Source organism: Spea bombifrons, chromosome 2 (assembly GCF_027358695.1).
Source record: "Spea bombifrons isolate aSpeBom1 chromosome 2, aSpeBom1.2.pri, whole genome shotgun sequence".
NCBI lineage: Eukaryota > Metazoa > Chordata > Amphibia > Anura > Pelobatidae > Spea > Spea bombifrons.
Window position 1 is genome coordinate 34,056,568 of NC_071088.1, and position 16,544 is coordinate 34,073,111.

Consider the following 16,544-nt stretch of genomic DNA (forward strand, 5'->3'; position numbering starts at 1 on the left):
GGTTATCACAAAGTGAAATCTTGGTTTAGACACGTTTACAGGCCAGCTCGCAATATATCCAACTGTGTTTTATAGGCAGCCTGCTGTACTGAAACTAAAAGCCAGGAGAATGCCTGCATGTTGTGCCAGATGGCTTGCTGTCTGCAGTCTGACCGGTTGGAACACTCCTAGCTGTCACCTCACTTGCACCCGTTACCCTGTAGTAATTTATTGCTTTTTTTCTTTTCCAGCTGGATTACAGATGAACACGTTGTCTGGAGATTTGTCATGTAAGTAACCTTGAGTTATTGGAAGAGATGGGTTTAAATCAGTGTTTCCTTAAGGATAAATAACGTGAACTTGTTTTTAACTTGGTTTTTGTGATTCTTAAAGAGGCAGAAATCTTCCAACTTAACAAACAACCGCTTTAGTTTACATGTATATACAAAGGTTACACGCCATGGATCTCTTTAGTTTTATTGCTCAATTAAACAGCAAGGATGAAGGAAGCAATTGGTTTATTTTCCTTTTTTTATTGAAAACTATCACAATTCTGCTTTGATCTCAAACATATCTGTATTCATTTAGGGTTAGGACAGGTTGTCCATCATATGACTAACATCACCGTAAAGTTATGTGTACATGCCAGACATTGTGATAATTAAGGTATTTTTAATAAATTATATTTTTTAAATGAAATCAATAAAAGAAAGAAGCAAATCACATATACTGGTTTTAAATAAATAAATAAAAAACATAACTGGGACATTGGAGAACAGGACACCTGTATTTCTCCATCCTCTGAGGGAGTGGCTTTGTGAGGGGTGGAGCTATCCACACACAAAGGCGGGCCTAGCCACTTGAGGTGCAAGGCTAGCTGCGGGGTGGACGGGGCTATCCATGGACAAGGGCAGAGCTAGCCCCAAATAGCATTAAATGTAGCAGGAGTGGTTGGACAGGGTGGCAGCCCTTATAATGAACTGCCTCTCAAAACTGCTGTATTTATCCCTTATCCGATTTCACAAAACGTGCTAAAAAAATCAGTAGACTTTTCAGAATTTTGAACATAAAAGAGCTATGATAAATTCCTGATTTCTGTGGCTTGCTACATCCAGCGTGACCCTCCTATTTGGGCCGCGATTGATGAGTCTTACGCAGTTTGAACAATTACCTTGGATTGTTATAACTACTCACTCATTCCATGCCTCCAAAGCTGCCCTTTATGATGAAGTGGGAACTCTGAGTTTTAGAGGGTACACTGGCCGAAAGCTTTATGAAATTTGTAAAGGATCTCTCTCTCTACACTTCACACTGGGTGGTAAACAGAAAAGTGATGTATGTACTATGTGACCACTGGTACTTTGTCACCTCTAGACCGGCATGCATATAACACTCCAAATGTCAAGAGGTGGGCAACATGAGCCTCATCTGGTAGGGATGCCCCCACATTCATTTGTTTTAGAAACAAATTATTTTAAACAATCTCTGCCACCCCGCCAGAAATGTCCACATCTCTGTTTTTATTGGATATATTGCCAGAAGGTGTAAACTCAAATACACAAAAACTTGTTATGTTTGCTAATAGCTGCAAAAGTGCTGACAGTCAGGAACTGGAGATCATCCTGTGTGCCCACTATTAAGTCGTTTCGTTAAATGAAGAGGGGCGAGGGATTAAGTGCTTTCCCTGGGTGTTTCAGTGGGGCTATGGTTATTCCCAGACTCATTGATGAGCAGTTATTTCTGCTATTTCTAGACATTATGAGGATAATAATGGGGAATCACAGCTTTCCCATTGACTTAATTTGTTTGTTTTTCTATTGACATATTGATTCAATGTCATCACCCACATATATGCTGTTTATACCTGTATGTGAAAAACCTCTAAACAGAAATAAAGTTTCCAAAAAACCCCCACACTGGTAGTGGGCGGAGCTTTGCGTGGGTAGTAGGTGTGGCTAAACACCACTCTCCTGCCTCGGAGACCTATTAAAGTGACCTGGAGACCCAAGGAAGCCGTATTTTTGTCAATCCTAACCTACATAATATACATACCGTATAAAGCGCTGTATTTTATGTTCATCGAGAAAAAGTTTTTGCATCAGACTCCTGCTTTAATCTATGGCTAACAGGTTGCACTTTATCATGGCTAATAAATAAAAAGTTCAGGTGGCCAACACATACTTCCGATTATGTGCCCACTGTGGAAAAGATTCCCCAATAAAGGAGAAGTGGTATATTCCCAATGCAGAATGGACACTCTCGATACCATAAAAGGACAAAAACATTATTTGTTGAAAAGAGAGATTTTCAAGTGTTTCATATTAATATGATTGTGGAGGGCAAATAAATTGAATCTTCAAAACATGTATTTAAGTCCTGCCAGCTAGGAGGAGTGGTACAGGGCCACCCCTTTCTCCCATAATCCTTCATATGTTTTTATGGCTTTGGATGTGATTTAAAATAAATACAAAAACCTGATAGGGAGGTGACTGAAAATTGTATTTAACAGCTATAAGGTCCCTGTTTCCATGCCACTGGGACTGAGTGATATTTACAGAAGAAGAATTCTTGTTTAGGATTTGAGTTTAACTTTGAACCCCAAATGACCTGCCATTTGTGGTTTTCTATAAAGAGGTGGTCCTGGAGGAATCCCAGACAGAGTTGAACTTCAAGAAGAATTCCCCAAGTAACAGTTGAAATAAACTTTCTGTTGTCTTAGTTCCCTCTATTTGATTTTACTGGGGCTCCAAATCCTTACTTTACATAAATCAGATTCAAGCAGTTCCGCCGTGTCAGTGGCAGATATTAAGCTGCCTTCAAGTCCTACGGGAATTTGAGCTCTTAAAAGGTACTGATATTGAAATTTAGGGGAGGGGGGGGGTTGTAGAAAAATATACATGCTCTTTATTTCCTGTATTCTTGAGTGGTTTGTTTCCTTTCATCCCAATATAAGTTAACAATATATACCAATCACTGTCCTTGTCCAACGTATACGCAAAACAGTTATGTATAAGTTCTGCTGGTAAATATCATTTAATGAAGGATGTCACAATTAAAAAAACACATTTAAATTAAATGGACATTCCTATATAGCCCCACGACAGAAGAGTATTTATTCAAGCAATTAGTACGCATTTGTGCCAAGTAGAGGCAAAGAAGATTACGATTGGGGCGGGAAGGAAAAGGCACACTATAATAAAATAAATATAGTATCTCACAAAAGTGAGTACACCCCTCACATTTTTGTAAATATTTTATTATATCTTTTCATGTGACAACACTGAAAAAATTACACCCAGAAATGTCCGCAGCAGGAGGAGCAGGCTCGGTTGGGGAGATCAAGGATCTCCCTCTATCTGGCTTAAAGTCAATCAAGGGAGCGGGAGGTCTGTTAATGTATATATTTTTGTTGATTTTTTTGTCCAATTTTGGTCCAACCACACTTTTATTAAAAGTAAGTAACACACCAAAATTGGACAGAAAAAATCAATAACAATATTAATATATATATATATATATATATATATATGATTGCTAACAGCAATCACTCTCCTATCATGCCCAGGCAGCCAGTACATGCTAGAACCTGGGCATGATAGGAGTGTGATTGCTGTTGCCTCAGTATATAGTGATAGGTGTTATGCTGTACCTCCGTCAATGTCTGCTTCAGTATTTAATGATAACAGTTATGTTGTACACCCATCAATGTTTGCCTAATGATAGAAGCTATGCAGTTTTAAAGTGTGTGTGTGGGGGGGTTGCCACATACAGGATGTGCCCCAGGTGCCAAATACTCTAGGTATGCTCCTGGTGTACAGCCTGTATAACAGTGTAAATTTGCTGTCCCCTCAAAATAACTTAATACACAGCCATTAATGTCTAAACTTTGGCAACAAAAGTGAGTACACCCCCTAAGTGGAAAGGTCCAAATTGGGCCCAAAGTGTCAATATTTTGTGTGGCCACCATTTTTTTCCAGCACTTCCTTGGGCATGGAGTTCACCAGAGCTTAACAGGTTGCCACTGGAGTCCTCTTCCACTCCTCTATGATGACATCACGGAGGTGATGGATGTTAGAGACCTTGTGCTCCCCCACCTTCCATTTGAGGATGCCCCACAGATGCTCAATAGGGTTTAGGTCTGGAGACATGCTTGGCCAGTCCATCACCTTTACCCTCAGCTTCTTTAGCAAGGTAGTGCTTGTCTTGGAGGTGTGTTTGAGGTCATTATCATGTTGGAATACTGCCCTGCGGCCCAGTCTCCGAAGGGAGGGGATCAAGCTCTGCTTCAGTATGTCACAGTACATGTTGGCATTCATGGTTCCTTCAATGAACTGTAGCTCCCCAGTGCCGGCAGCACTCATGCAGGCCCAGACCATGACACTCCCACCTGGTTTTCTTGTGCATCATCTTTAGACGATGCAGTGTGCTGCGTATGGTCTGAGCACTGAGAGGCTGACCCCCACCCCTTTATCCTCTGCAGCAATGCTGGCAGCACTCATATGTCCATTTTCCAAAGACAACCTCTGGATATGACACTGAGCACGGGCACTCAACTTCATTGGTCGACCATGGCGAGGCCTGTTCTGAGTGGAACCTGTCCTGTGAAACCGCTGTATGGTCTTGCCCACCATGCTGCAAGTCAGTTTCAGGGTTTTGGCAATCTTCTTATAGCCTAGGTCATCTTTATGTAGAGCAACAATTCTTTTTTTCAGATCCTCAGAGAGTTCTTAGCCATGAGGTGCCATGTTGAACTTCCAGTGACAAGTATGAGAGAGTGTGAGAGCGATAACACCAAATTGAACACACCTGCTCCCCATTCACACCTGAGACCTTGTAACACTAACAAATCACATGACATCAGGGGAAAATGGCTTATTAAGCCCAGTTTGGACTTTGGGGTATACTCACTTTTTTTTGCCAAGATTTAGACATTAGTGGCTGTGTGTTGGGTTATTTTGAGAGGACAGCAAATTTACACTGTTATACAGGCTGTACACTCACTACTTTACATTGTAGCAGAGGGTCATTTCTTCAGTGTTGTCACATGAAAAGATATAATAAACTATTTACAAAAATGTGAGGGGTGTACTGACTTTTGTGAGATACTGTAGGTAAAGAAATAGTGACTAAGAAAATCAGACAAGCCCACAATTTTGCCCAGGCCATTAACAAGTTGTTTTACAGCCCTTGTGGTGGGGTAGCAGGTCTGCATTGTTGAAGAAGGTGTTATGTTGTCAATGATGTCCAATATTGGTCTGGCGTGTAACGCACAATACACTAAAAAATAAAAAGAAATTCCCCGCTTGCTAGCCTCTTGTGAGTGCTGAAAATCCCCTTTTCAAAAGGCTTAGCAACAAACATTACTTATAAAAATTAAAGTAGGAGGGCACAACAAACTGAAAATCTATATACCGATAAATAATAAAGCTATTACTAACTGGGTTCAACGCTTAAAACAAGCATCTCCTAACATTTATAATTACCTAACGTAACATAATTGTTAAGCTGCACACCAAAAAGAAAAAAGGCCAAATTGCGGCACACTTCAATAATCAAATAAGTCACATATAAGGGTCTGCCTTTTTACTTTATACTTTGTATTATATTTTGGTATCTATATCATGTAATATGCATTTTGTAAATGGAATGATTTGGTTAATACGTTTGGTGATTTATGTAGTATACAGCAGTTTGGCTTCTTTTGATGTGCAGCTTAGCAATTATTATTAATGGCATATTAATATAACATTTTGTTATATTAATGGCAAACATTAGCACAGATCATTGTGTGTTCTACATTTACGTTTTAAATTGTGTAGTCTGGATCTTTTGTTTTGACTCTTGTAAAAGTCTTACTGTTTAATTTTAGTATTGCTTAAAAAGAGCAGTATTCAGGTTTGTTTTTTTGGGCAAAAAGGGATCTGCAGTTTGTCTTCTAATTTCTTTGTGTCTTCTTATTTTGGAGGTGTTACACATGGCCTCAGGTTAGATAAACAGCTTCAGGCTGTGTCGATTTTCACACTGCGATGAAAGATTAAAACGCTTGTACGTGTTCAAGCTGTTCTAAGCCATCCAACATGTTAAAAGGAAGCATCAGGCAAGTCGTGTTCCTCAATCTTCTGTCCTGCTGTAAAAACATTTACATAGCGGCCAGTTGATTCCAAGTCATCTTGAACAAGCATCCAGTACATCTCACCGTGCTACTCTAGCCCAGAATGAGAACAGAAAACCTGAAATGGGTTTTCATCACTGGAGTGCCTATAAATGCTCCCTTCCTATTTGACCCCCAACAGTTCAGAATTAAGTATCCTTACGAATTCCCCATTTGCTGTTTAAGTGGCACAAGTGGATATCCAAGACAGCGGGACTGACCATAACACATATTTTAGGAGCGTGCTGCTTTAGGTTTGACGTAGAGCAGCAACTCCAGCCACCCCATCAGCCCCCAAACTGTTGTGGGCTCCTTGGTGGGGAGATCTCAGCTTCTTTGCCAGGGGCCTCTTATGGCCACATTGTGCCTGGTCGTGTGATATGAGTTCATATGATGTTTCTCTCTAGCATGCTCAAGTAACAGAGATATGTGCTGGGAGATTTTTATCCTGTAAGTAACTTACTTCCCTTCCCAGAGTGTATCTAGACCTATACGGATTTTGCTGACATGAGGAGATACTGAAAACATGACCTGTGAGAGATCTTGCGGAGTGAAGCTGGTAGCCATTGACCTACAGACTTGAGAGTTTAACTAGATAAACAGTCGGGCGCTGACCTAAGCAAGGTCCCTGTCTCAGCTGTCTTCCCATAATTATTGACTTCATAATTCTCTGCTAAGAAGGGTTTTGGAGGCTTTTGGGGAGATCTTAGAGCCCACTGATGAGCAGCAAGCTTGATGGCCCAGTAGGATGATCTGCCCCAGGTTTTGCAGCAGCAGGGCAGCCACAACACCTCTACTCCAGTGAACGTGCGTTACAATAGATGTCTCATTATTAGCACTCCATCTCAAACCTGTGGTCTGGAGTCTCTAGTCATCAATGGCAATGTTGGATAAAGATGTCAACCCCCTAACACTTTCATCCTAGACTTTTAATTAATTTCACTGTTTTACTGAGAACCGTATCATGACCGTGTGAAGGCGGTAAGGGCTGGGCATCATAAAACGCATAGGTTACAACAGTTTATCTCTCAGCAACGTAGAAATCCACGGGGGAAAATTGTCAGTGTAATACAGCCTGAAGATGGCAGCTTTGCTCTCTTTAAATTTCAGAGCAGCCGATCTGAGTTCTCTTTAAACTTACGTTTGTAACTTTTTTTTTATATGTAGACAAATGGAGTAACGCTCTCGATTTTTATGCATGAGTAGAGAAATTGCAAACAGACATAAACCAAGACTGAAAACTTATCTGACACTGCAAGATTCGTATGCTTTAGTTTTATTAAACTGCTGCCGCTTCCAGAAAGCTGCCTTTTCCCCCTCAAAGAAAACTATAACATTTTAATGCGCTGTTTCCTAATAAACTTAAATAGCAGCCCCGCTCAAAGGATTATGTGAAAGAAATCAGGCAAACGAGCGCATTCTTTGAGCCGGATTCTAACTCGTAATAGGCAATTGTAATCCGTTCATAGTGTGTCACATAAAATAGGTTTGGCTTGTTTTGAATTAAAGGGGAAACAGCATGGTTTTAATTTTATTATCGTTTCTCTTCCTTTAATAGGAAATCCCTCTAGTGATCTAAGAAGTCTTATCTCATTTAAGTTTATCTCATTTAACCATTTTTATGGTCGCGTAGCATACGGCCGGGCATATCCAGCTGGTGTCTGCACAATGTGTACGGAGCGATATCGTACAGGGTATATATATAAATATATATATCTAGGCATGTGTACACACCGAAATAATTCCTCAACTTGCAATTCTATTGGCATCGGCATTTTAGCTTCCTTTACATTCTAGCCTCGCTGTTCATAACAGCGACACCCAGATAAGGACACAACCTGCTTTTGCCAGTGACAGCGGGTTATTGAGCTCTTCACTCTAGCTCATTTTCCAGGAACGCGTCAGACCGCATACCAATAATGTGCGGGTGCAACCAATATTTACATACAGTTTTAATTTGCATCAGTTATGCAAGCATTGAACGCAGCGTAAATAAAAGGCTGAACCCAATGTACAGAAAAACAAAACGGAAAATATCCGAATTTGAAACATGCATTTTATTCATATTATTATTCATTCATTATTCATATTATTATTTGTTGATTTATATAGTATCCTTTTACTATTTTGCTCTATATATGGGTAAAAAGCACATAACAAATAGTGCATCACATAGGATTTAAGGTGTAGGGGAATTAAGATGCAGAGGGCCATGGCCAAATGATCTTACAATTTAGAAAGTGTTATATATGTATACACTTTATTTGAAAGGGGGCTCACACTTTTTTTCTTTTGCGCTGGTTGAATAGTTATTTTGTCATTAGTTAAGCTGAAGAGTGGGATAACCTATCTAAACTGTAACATTGAAGTTCTTGGTTTCCGCATCTGAACTGCGAGCCATATATCCAGCCTTTGCCTCACTCAAGCATCACCATTCCAAACTAGATTTCGGACTTTACATGGTTGTACTAGTCAGCTCTGAAATCAAACTGCCCATACACGATGCCATGTTTTCCAAAAGTAAAGCTGTATTTTTTGGGCTTTTTTGAGACTCTGGGGCATTGGGTGCCATTTGTAGCATCTTTATTTAAGTGATTAAGTTGTGTCTCCTTCTTCTTAGAGAGACAGCATTTGTAAGATGCAAGGCTTCATTACCCTCAGTGACAGGTTGCTTCTTCCCCTCCAGATAAGAGTTCAAGAAACATGGCTTCTGCTTGGCTGTGATGATGTCACGGCGATTAATCGTATCCAGTAATTACAGAGCTCTGTTCTGGTTTTTAATTGTTTTCCTAATTAACGCTTTACTTTGCATGGGAAAACCAGATAACTTCTAATTTGCCACTTACTTATCTGGGCGATGACCTGTTTATTTCAAATAAAACTGCATATATAATTTTTGGTGGTCGGCGCAGAGCGAGTCTGTTCTGTACACCGCTGATTCCAATTCTTCATGGTATAAGCCGCACATGGTGTTCCAGGAAAAAAATGGAATTTTAGATTATCTCTTTTTATAGCCCTAAGCTTGTCAATGTACAACTGCACACACTTCAGAGAGTGGTTGTGTCATATCAGCCCTATAGATAACACTCAACCACACAGACACTACGCCACACACCACACTCGGCCACAAAGATCACTCTCAGCCACACAGATCACGCTCAACCACACGTTACCCTTTTGTTTAAAAAAACGATAGTCGAATCAGTAGCAAAGTGTCTGTTTTTTTACCCAAAGGTGGCAGCCCTATTTAAAACCCTGTTGTATATCTTCTATAAAACTTGGGTTAAGAATGTACTGGTTCTTCAAGTGGTTAAAACTTTCATGCCCAAGGGTGCTGTCTATTATAACCGTAAACTGCATTTGTGTCAAAAATCTATAGAAGACGAAGAATGGTTTCTATATATAAATTTGTATTTTTGTGTTTCATATGTATGATATTCATACTAGAGCTGTATGAAGGAAAGAAGGACAAAGGGATTTGGGTGCCAAAGAGGGACACTTGGGTGGCACGTGATTCAATTGCAGCTAAGAATATTTGTATGTGTGTGTATTTTTATTTATTTAGCATTAACGGATGTACTTAAAGTATAAGGATGGGAAGGATGGGGAGATACCATGGGAAGGTACAATAAGTGCAGTCATGTAATATATACAGGAGTCATACCGACTTTATGATCAGGTATGATAGTAGTAATGAATACATTAGGAAATGAGGTCCCTGTCCTGGAAAGATTTTAGTCCAGGTAGTAAGCCTGCCCAAATGAGTTTGCAGCCTGTAATAAAAATGTATCGTTATTGGCTCCATTCTGACAAAAGCAAAGCATACACCCAAGATAACGGACAGATGTCATTAAAAAAAAGCATGTTTTTTGGTAACGCACAATGTAGTATATATTATGCGTAAACCCTCAAGGAGTTAAAGGGAGGTCCAGTCACCGGAAGCTTGCGCTGCTCATACTATAGGGTAGTGAAGCGTAGCATTAATTGTAACGCGCTAAGATCTCTTTTTCTGTTTCTAGTGGAGTCACGACAAGGTCGGTGAATCTCTCCTGGGTTTTAATTAGCCGTCCTCCTTTGGGCGCGTGCGCTGGCTGCACAGCAGTTTCACGATTCAGTTTTGCACTTTGAAGATCACAGCCAGGCACCGCTTGCGTTTGAAACAACTCACTGGTTTCATTGTCTTGGACCACGTTGCCTTGTGGCTCCTCTCGTGTTTATCTGCTGTACTGTTTTCTTCCCTTGCACACTGCAGAGATCACCCACTTGAGCTTTTGGCAGGTGGTTCCTAGAACTTACGTTGTCCTGCGCTGTCCATCACATACGGTATTCTGTAAAGGTTTAAGCGGGTCAACTCAGCACAGTTGGAAATCCTGATATTGCACCAACATGTCTCTTTCTGCTGGGATGTACGAGCTTCTACTAAGCATGCTTCACGGATTCTTGAAATAAAAATGGGGTTTCCTTTAGGAATCAAAAAACTAATTACTAAATGTCCAAACTAATTACTAGTCGTTGCTCTTGATTAGTAGTGCTGCAGTGGTGTGTTTTGATGTGCCATGAGGTCAGGGACAGAGTGATGGTTAGCCTCACCTGCAATTAGCATATACTATGTTTTTTGTCCTTATAATCACTGTCTTAACTGTTATCTAGAAATGAGTAGATTGTTTGGATCATACTAACCTAAGAGAAGTATAAATAAAATATGCTGTAGGGTTGAAGGACAGCACCCACATACCCAGAGCTCGTGCCAACGTTTTCACCTCTGCCGTGTCTTGAGCAGCTGTGCCCCTTTACCCACACTTGCTCGGTGTAACCATTATTTTCACCACTTTTGTCTCGAGCCTTTCTGATATTAGTCCTTCACTTCACAACTGCACAACTTGACTGGTAATACTTAACACTGCTGTGGCTGTGATGTTATGAGAAGCTGGTGACTTGTGATGGGTGGCTGTAGCTACGACGGCTGGCATATTCCAGGAACACGTATTTAAGTCTGACAGAACGGCTGCTCTTTGGACTTTAAAGTTTAGTGAGGCGCTCAGCACATTTTCTCTGCTTCATCAAGCCTTGAAAATGTGTCAGAAGTATTTCGCAGATTTCCGGTACGAGGAAGGAGGAGTGAGTGGGATTACACAATTAGCGAAGAGACAGAGAAAAGCATCCATACCAGGCTATGTGTCAGAAATTATCAGTACCACTTTCACAGATCACAAAATGCTCCATACACCTAACTCCTTCATTAAGTCTCCATGACCTGTGGGCTTTAACCTGCATTAGTGTGTTACAGCTAATGTGTTGTGAAGCTAAAACCCAACTTCCGCATGCAGATTAACACAGTGATTGAAAAATACATTGTGATGGTAGAGCTGGCAGGCATACATACTAACTGCCCCGAATTTCACTGTCGAGTTCTGAAGTTAGTTCTTAAATTGTTAATAAAAAGATGGAATTGAAAGAAGATTTGAATCTAGGACAAATTAAACTATTGTGTGTGTGTGCGGTGAGGGGGGGATCACAGCAGTTAGTGATTGGGGAAAAAATGAGTCAGGTTCAGTGTTAGCAATTGACTGGATTATGTAATTCAAGAAAAGTTTAGGTCTTTCACATGGCTGATAGCAAGTATTATAGGTCCATGAATACTCAAGAATACTACCTTTATGTGGGACTTTGTGTGACTGTAACCACTAGTTGGTTTAAAATGGTCAATAAGGACTCATCAGAGGTAAATATATTCTTTAAGTCATTAGTGTCCAAGAAAGAATTTCAGCTGTGATATAGCAGTGGAAAAGGCAGAATAGAATATGAAGTCTGTAACCCTAAAAAGTGCCCATTCTCTCTAATACTGGAGAAAAGACAACGAGAGGTTGTATTATGTATCAGAATAAAGCTCAATATAACCATGTATGGGAGATGTATGAACAAAGTAGACACTGTGAATGTAGAATGTAAGCCTTAAGTCTCATCATAGATACTGGACTTCTGATTACCTTTTTACAAATGTGTGTGTTGGCCCAAATGTCCTGATATTGGATTTAATGTTAGAACAAAGTAAATTAGTAATTTAGATTGTAAGAAGACACTGGTCCATCAAGTTCAATCTTTCTGTTATAGGCATAAAGCCCAATTGAAGCAATTTCCAATTGTGTTTCAAAAATCCTTCTTGACTCCAAATGGCAATCTGATTTTAATTGCTTTAAGTGAAGATTCCTTTCCTTAAGTCTGAATGGATGACCTCTTGTTCTTTGCATGGTCTTATTAATGAACAGGTAATGAACAGGTTGTAGTAGTACCGTATTTGCTCGATTATAAGACGACCCTGATTATAAGACGACCCCCCAAATCTGAATATTAATTTAGGAAAAAAAGAAAAAGCCTTAATATAAGACGACCCTATAGGAAAAAAGTTTTACTAGTAAATGTTAATTCATCTAAACTATTTTTTAATAAAAGCTATGATTGAGAAAAATATTTTGGTTTTATTTCCTTCTATTTTCCAACCTGCCCCCCCCAGTAATGCACATCTGCCCCTGAAATGCCTTATAACCCCTATATGCCACTGTGCCCCATGATATGCCTTTTAACCCTATATGCCACTGTGCCCGATGATATGCCTTTTAACCCTATATGCCACTGTGCCCCATGATATGCCTTTTAACCCTATATGCCACTGTGCCCGATGATATGCCTTTTAACCCTATATGCCACTGTGCCCCATGATATGCCTTTTAACCCTATATGCCACTGTGCCCGATGATATGCCTTTTGACCTCCTATGTGCCACTCTGCCTCCAGAAATGCCTTATACCACTATATGCCCTATATGCGATTTGCGGTGCCGCACCGGTGCAGGGAACTCTGATCTCTGACAGCCGGGGAAGGTCTGCGCGATGGACGCAGACAACCCCCGCTGCTAGCCACACCTCCTTCCAGCTGCAGCGTAAGTTGTCTACACGAATCGCGTGGACATCTACACGCTGCCCCGGCTACACACCGGGGACTCAGAAGCATCGGTAAGTGGGGCGGGAGACAGGAGGATCCAGGTCCCCTGGATCTTAGTCGTCTCATAGTCAGACCTATTCTGATTATAAGACGACCCCGATTATAAGACAAGGGTTATTTTTCAGAGCATTTGCTCTGAAAAAAACCTCGTCTTATAATCGAGCAAATACGGTAATAGTATTGCCATGGATTTGGACAGATGGTTGCATAGGTATTCTATGCAGTTTATCTTAACTATTTTATATACTGTGCCTGCATTACCATATAGATATATAAAAGCGTGTGTTTTTCTAGTCATGCAGCAATGCAATCCAATTCCTTTGTTAATCCTTTCATTTTCTTATGTTTTTTTACCTTTTGAATTTTATCTTTTATGAAACTTTTTTCAATTTTACACCTCCTTTTCTTTTTCATCTACACCATCCCTCTCTTGATTCCTTTTTTAACATCCTACTATTGTTTTGCCTTACGTGTACCCCCAGGTTAGTAATCGATGTCCCAGACCGTTATCAGAATGTGAAAGGGCATCTCCCCCACTTTTTCAAATGTTCCTTTTATTTTTGTACATTTACCTTAAAATCAGCTGCCATATCATGCTTTCCAGAATTCCGATGTTCAGTAGAACAAAGTATGTATAATTTCAGTGCCACAGAGGTGAATAATAGTGTATTCAACACTCTGGAACTCAGAAGATTAAAGCTCCTGTGCCATGTGGATCGGATTTTGATTTCTACTGTGATGCTCAGCCAGTAGCTGCTAAGGTAGATGGAAGCTCTGTTTTTAGCAGCCCTGTCCTATTATTTACTATTGGCTTATACTTTTTTAGACGTCGTATGCCCCAAGTATCCATTTTTCTGCAATATGTGATGGATAGTTTGTTTTTAACATTATTTATGTGGCTTTTCCGCTCAGTGGTACCTTTTCGTGATTTATGGATGTTAAAAGGTCAAAGAAATTAAAGTCAATACTTGATTTGAAAGATCCGGCAGCATGCTCTCAACTTTTCTTTTTTTTTAAGTAGACACCATTCCCCAGATGAAAAGCACAGTGTCTGCGGAGGCGCCAATTCCCTAGATGAAAATCACAGTGTCGACGGAGTTGCTTGTCACCTATCGCTCCAGTTCATTTGCTCATCTATTGCTCTCTCGTTTAGCTCACAGCATGCAAGGAAGATCTTTCTCTTGAGCGAACGCTACGGGTATTCTTTCTGACCATGTTTTGTTATGAGAAGCAAAATATTGATTGCGGAAGCTTGGGAGAGCACAAACAGAACGAATTGCTAATGCATTCGAGTCTTGTTCCGTACAAGCAGTGTCGAGAAGCGAATGTGCCCGCAGAAAACTGAAGAATCGACACAAACGCTTTGTGAATGTTTAATCACTTAGAAATCTTTTTATTTATTTTTTTTTGCACCATCCAACAAGCTTTTTTTATTGTGCATGGAAACCGATAGGCCCAAAGCAGAGCTCCCTCTCATTATGTCTGTAAGCTGGTTTATTTTCTTTTGAAGCAAACTGCATAGGATTCAGTGCAGCATGAAAGTTAGACTTTACTGCCGATGGCGCAGGTGAGATCCTCGAGAAGCTCGAATAGTCCCTCTCAATACCTTTTTAGGATTTTATATTCAAAAAGCTTTTGAAAAATGGCTTTATATGTATTAAGATGGACATTCTCATCCCATCTTGCAGGAGAAACTTGGCTGCCTTGGTTTTTTAATGACACTTGGTTATATCAGTGAGATGTACTACAGTACTTCATCAGGAGTACTCCTCTACTCCTCCGCTTACCTACAAACCCAATGGTTTGGTGAATAATACGCAAAGAACTGTAGACGGAAACACCATAAATAGCACACAGTATATTTTTTTTACAATAATACAGACGTATGAAGAAGATAGAAATCAGTAGAAGGCAATTTAAATGTTTTTTTTTAATCATTTAACTATCCTGAGCATATAGGGGAATTTTGATATACCAGTCGCAGGCCTTTATGAGACTGAAATCGCAACTTCACTTGTCCACTCACACGTCGTTCTCAGGATAAATTCACAGGGTCTTAGTGCATAGACACCACAGGGAATGCAAAGCCACACAATTTAGTGGTGTGGGTGACACAGGTCCACATCACTAGATAAATCTGGAGGAACACCGGGCGACAGTCTATTAGGTAGTGGTTAATCTAAATCCCTGCTCAAGGAACCATATTTTGGTGCCTTGGAATAACCATATTCCCCGATCCCAAAAATCCATATAATGCATAATATGGAAAACCTTTTCTTCTTTATTTTTTTCATTTTTTAAAAATCACGTACTATGTCACGTTGCTCTGAGCAGTGGAAATGTTAATCTTTTCATTAAACGCCTGCTAATAATAAGCTGTAGAGACTTTACTGGCATGCTTTGTGCCTTGTTCCGCACATCTAATTTACTGTGCATATATTTTCGCATATGGAGTCTCGGGCAGGAAGCAATGCGAAGCAGTCACGTAGTGCTGAACGTTAAATTACAGCTGCTCATGTGAAATTATCAAGATCTATTGATGCATCCCCAAAGCAGCGAAGAGGATGCTGTTACTAGCACTTTGTTGGATCTCCTGGCTGTAGATTTCTCTATAAATGAGGCAATGTAACAGACTAGCTTTGCCTAATTCGTGTAAACGTTGGTTGGCCATTTAATCTGGATTAATTCCATGATAGATAAAGTATTAACTGCTATAGGGCAAAAAAAAATACTATACGTCAGGTGACCTGTTGATTTGCCTTAATGTTGACAGTTGATGTTAACAGTATATGTATATGCAGAACTGGAGGAATTAGATGAGCCACAGCTACTAAAATCTTACTGCTGGCACCTAACATTTTGGGCAAAAGTCTGTCAATTGCCATGGACACTTTCTATCTATGTATTCTAAAACAAAATCAAGGTGCGTCCTAGAATTTTCTTTCTGGATTGTAAATGTTACATAGATTGGTAAGGTCCTTTGTATATTCTTGTTGGTCCATTGAAAAAACATTGCAAAACCTTTTCCGGATCTGAACATTTATTGAAATGGTATGAATCACAAACTAAGCTTGTGGTCTAACAGCAGGAGTAGATTACTGTGAGATCAAACATGAGACTTGATTTCCTAGATCCAGCAAATGTCGCCCCCTGTGGTCATGGGCAGAATGCTGAATGGAAACAGGATGGACAGTCCCTATTTAAAAAAAAATCATCTGTCCTCTTCTCTGTACTGGTGTATCTTCTAGGTGCTCATGTTTTCTGGGTATAAGTGGATTGCAGTGTTTTACAGCCTTAAAAATTACAATAATGTTTATATAAACAGCAGGAAATGCCTTCCTTGTAATCCTCTCACTGAATTGTAAAAAATCCACTTAATTGAAGTCCTGTCCACGCCACTCACCCGTATGATAAA

At 40.0% G+C, this 16,544-nt stretch overlaps 1 protein-coding gene across 1 annotated transcript in view; it reads left to right on the forward strand.

Annotated features, from left to right (window-relative positions):
• The window catches only part of LOC128474981 (uncharacterized), a 164,057-nt gene that overhangs the window by 98,702 nt on the left and 48,811 nt on the right, over nucleotides 1–16,544 (forward strand). Inside the window, exon 8 of the mRNA XM_053457435.1 lies at nucleotides 231–269. Within this exon, the coding sequence (XP_053313410.1) occupies nucleotides 231–269 (39 nt within the window). The remainder of the gene's footprint in view (nucleotides 1–230; nucleotides 270–16,544) is intronic.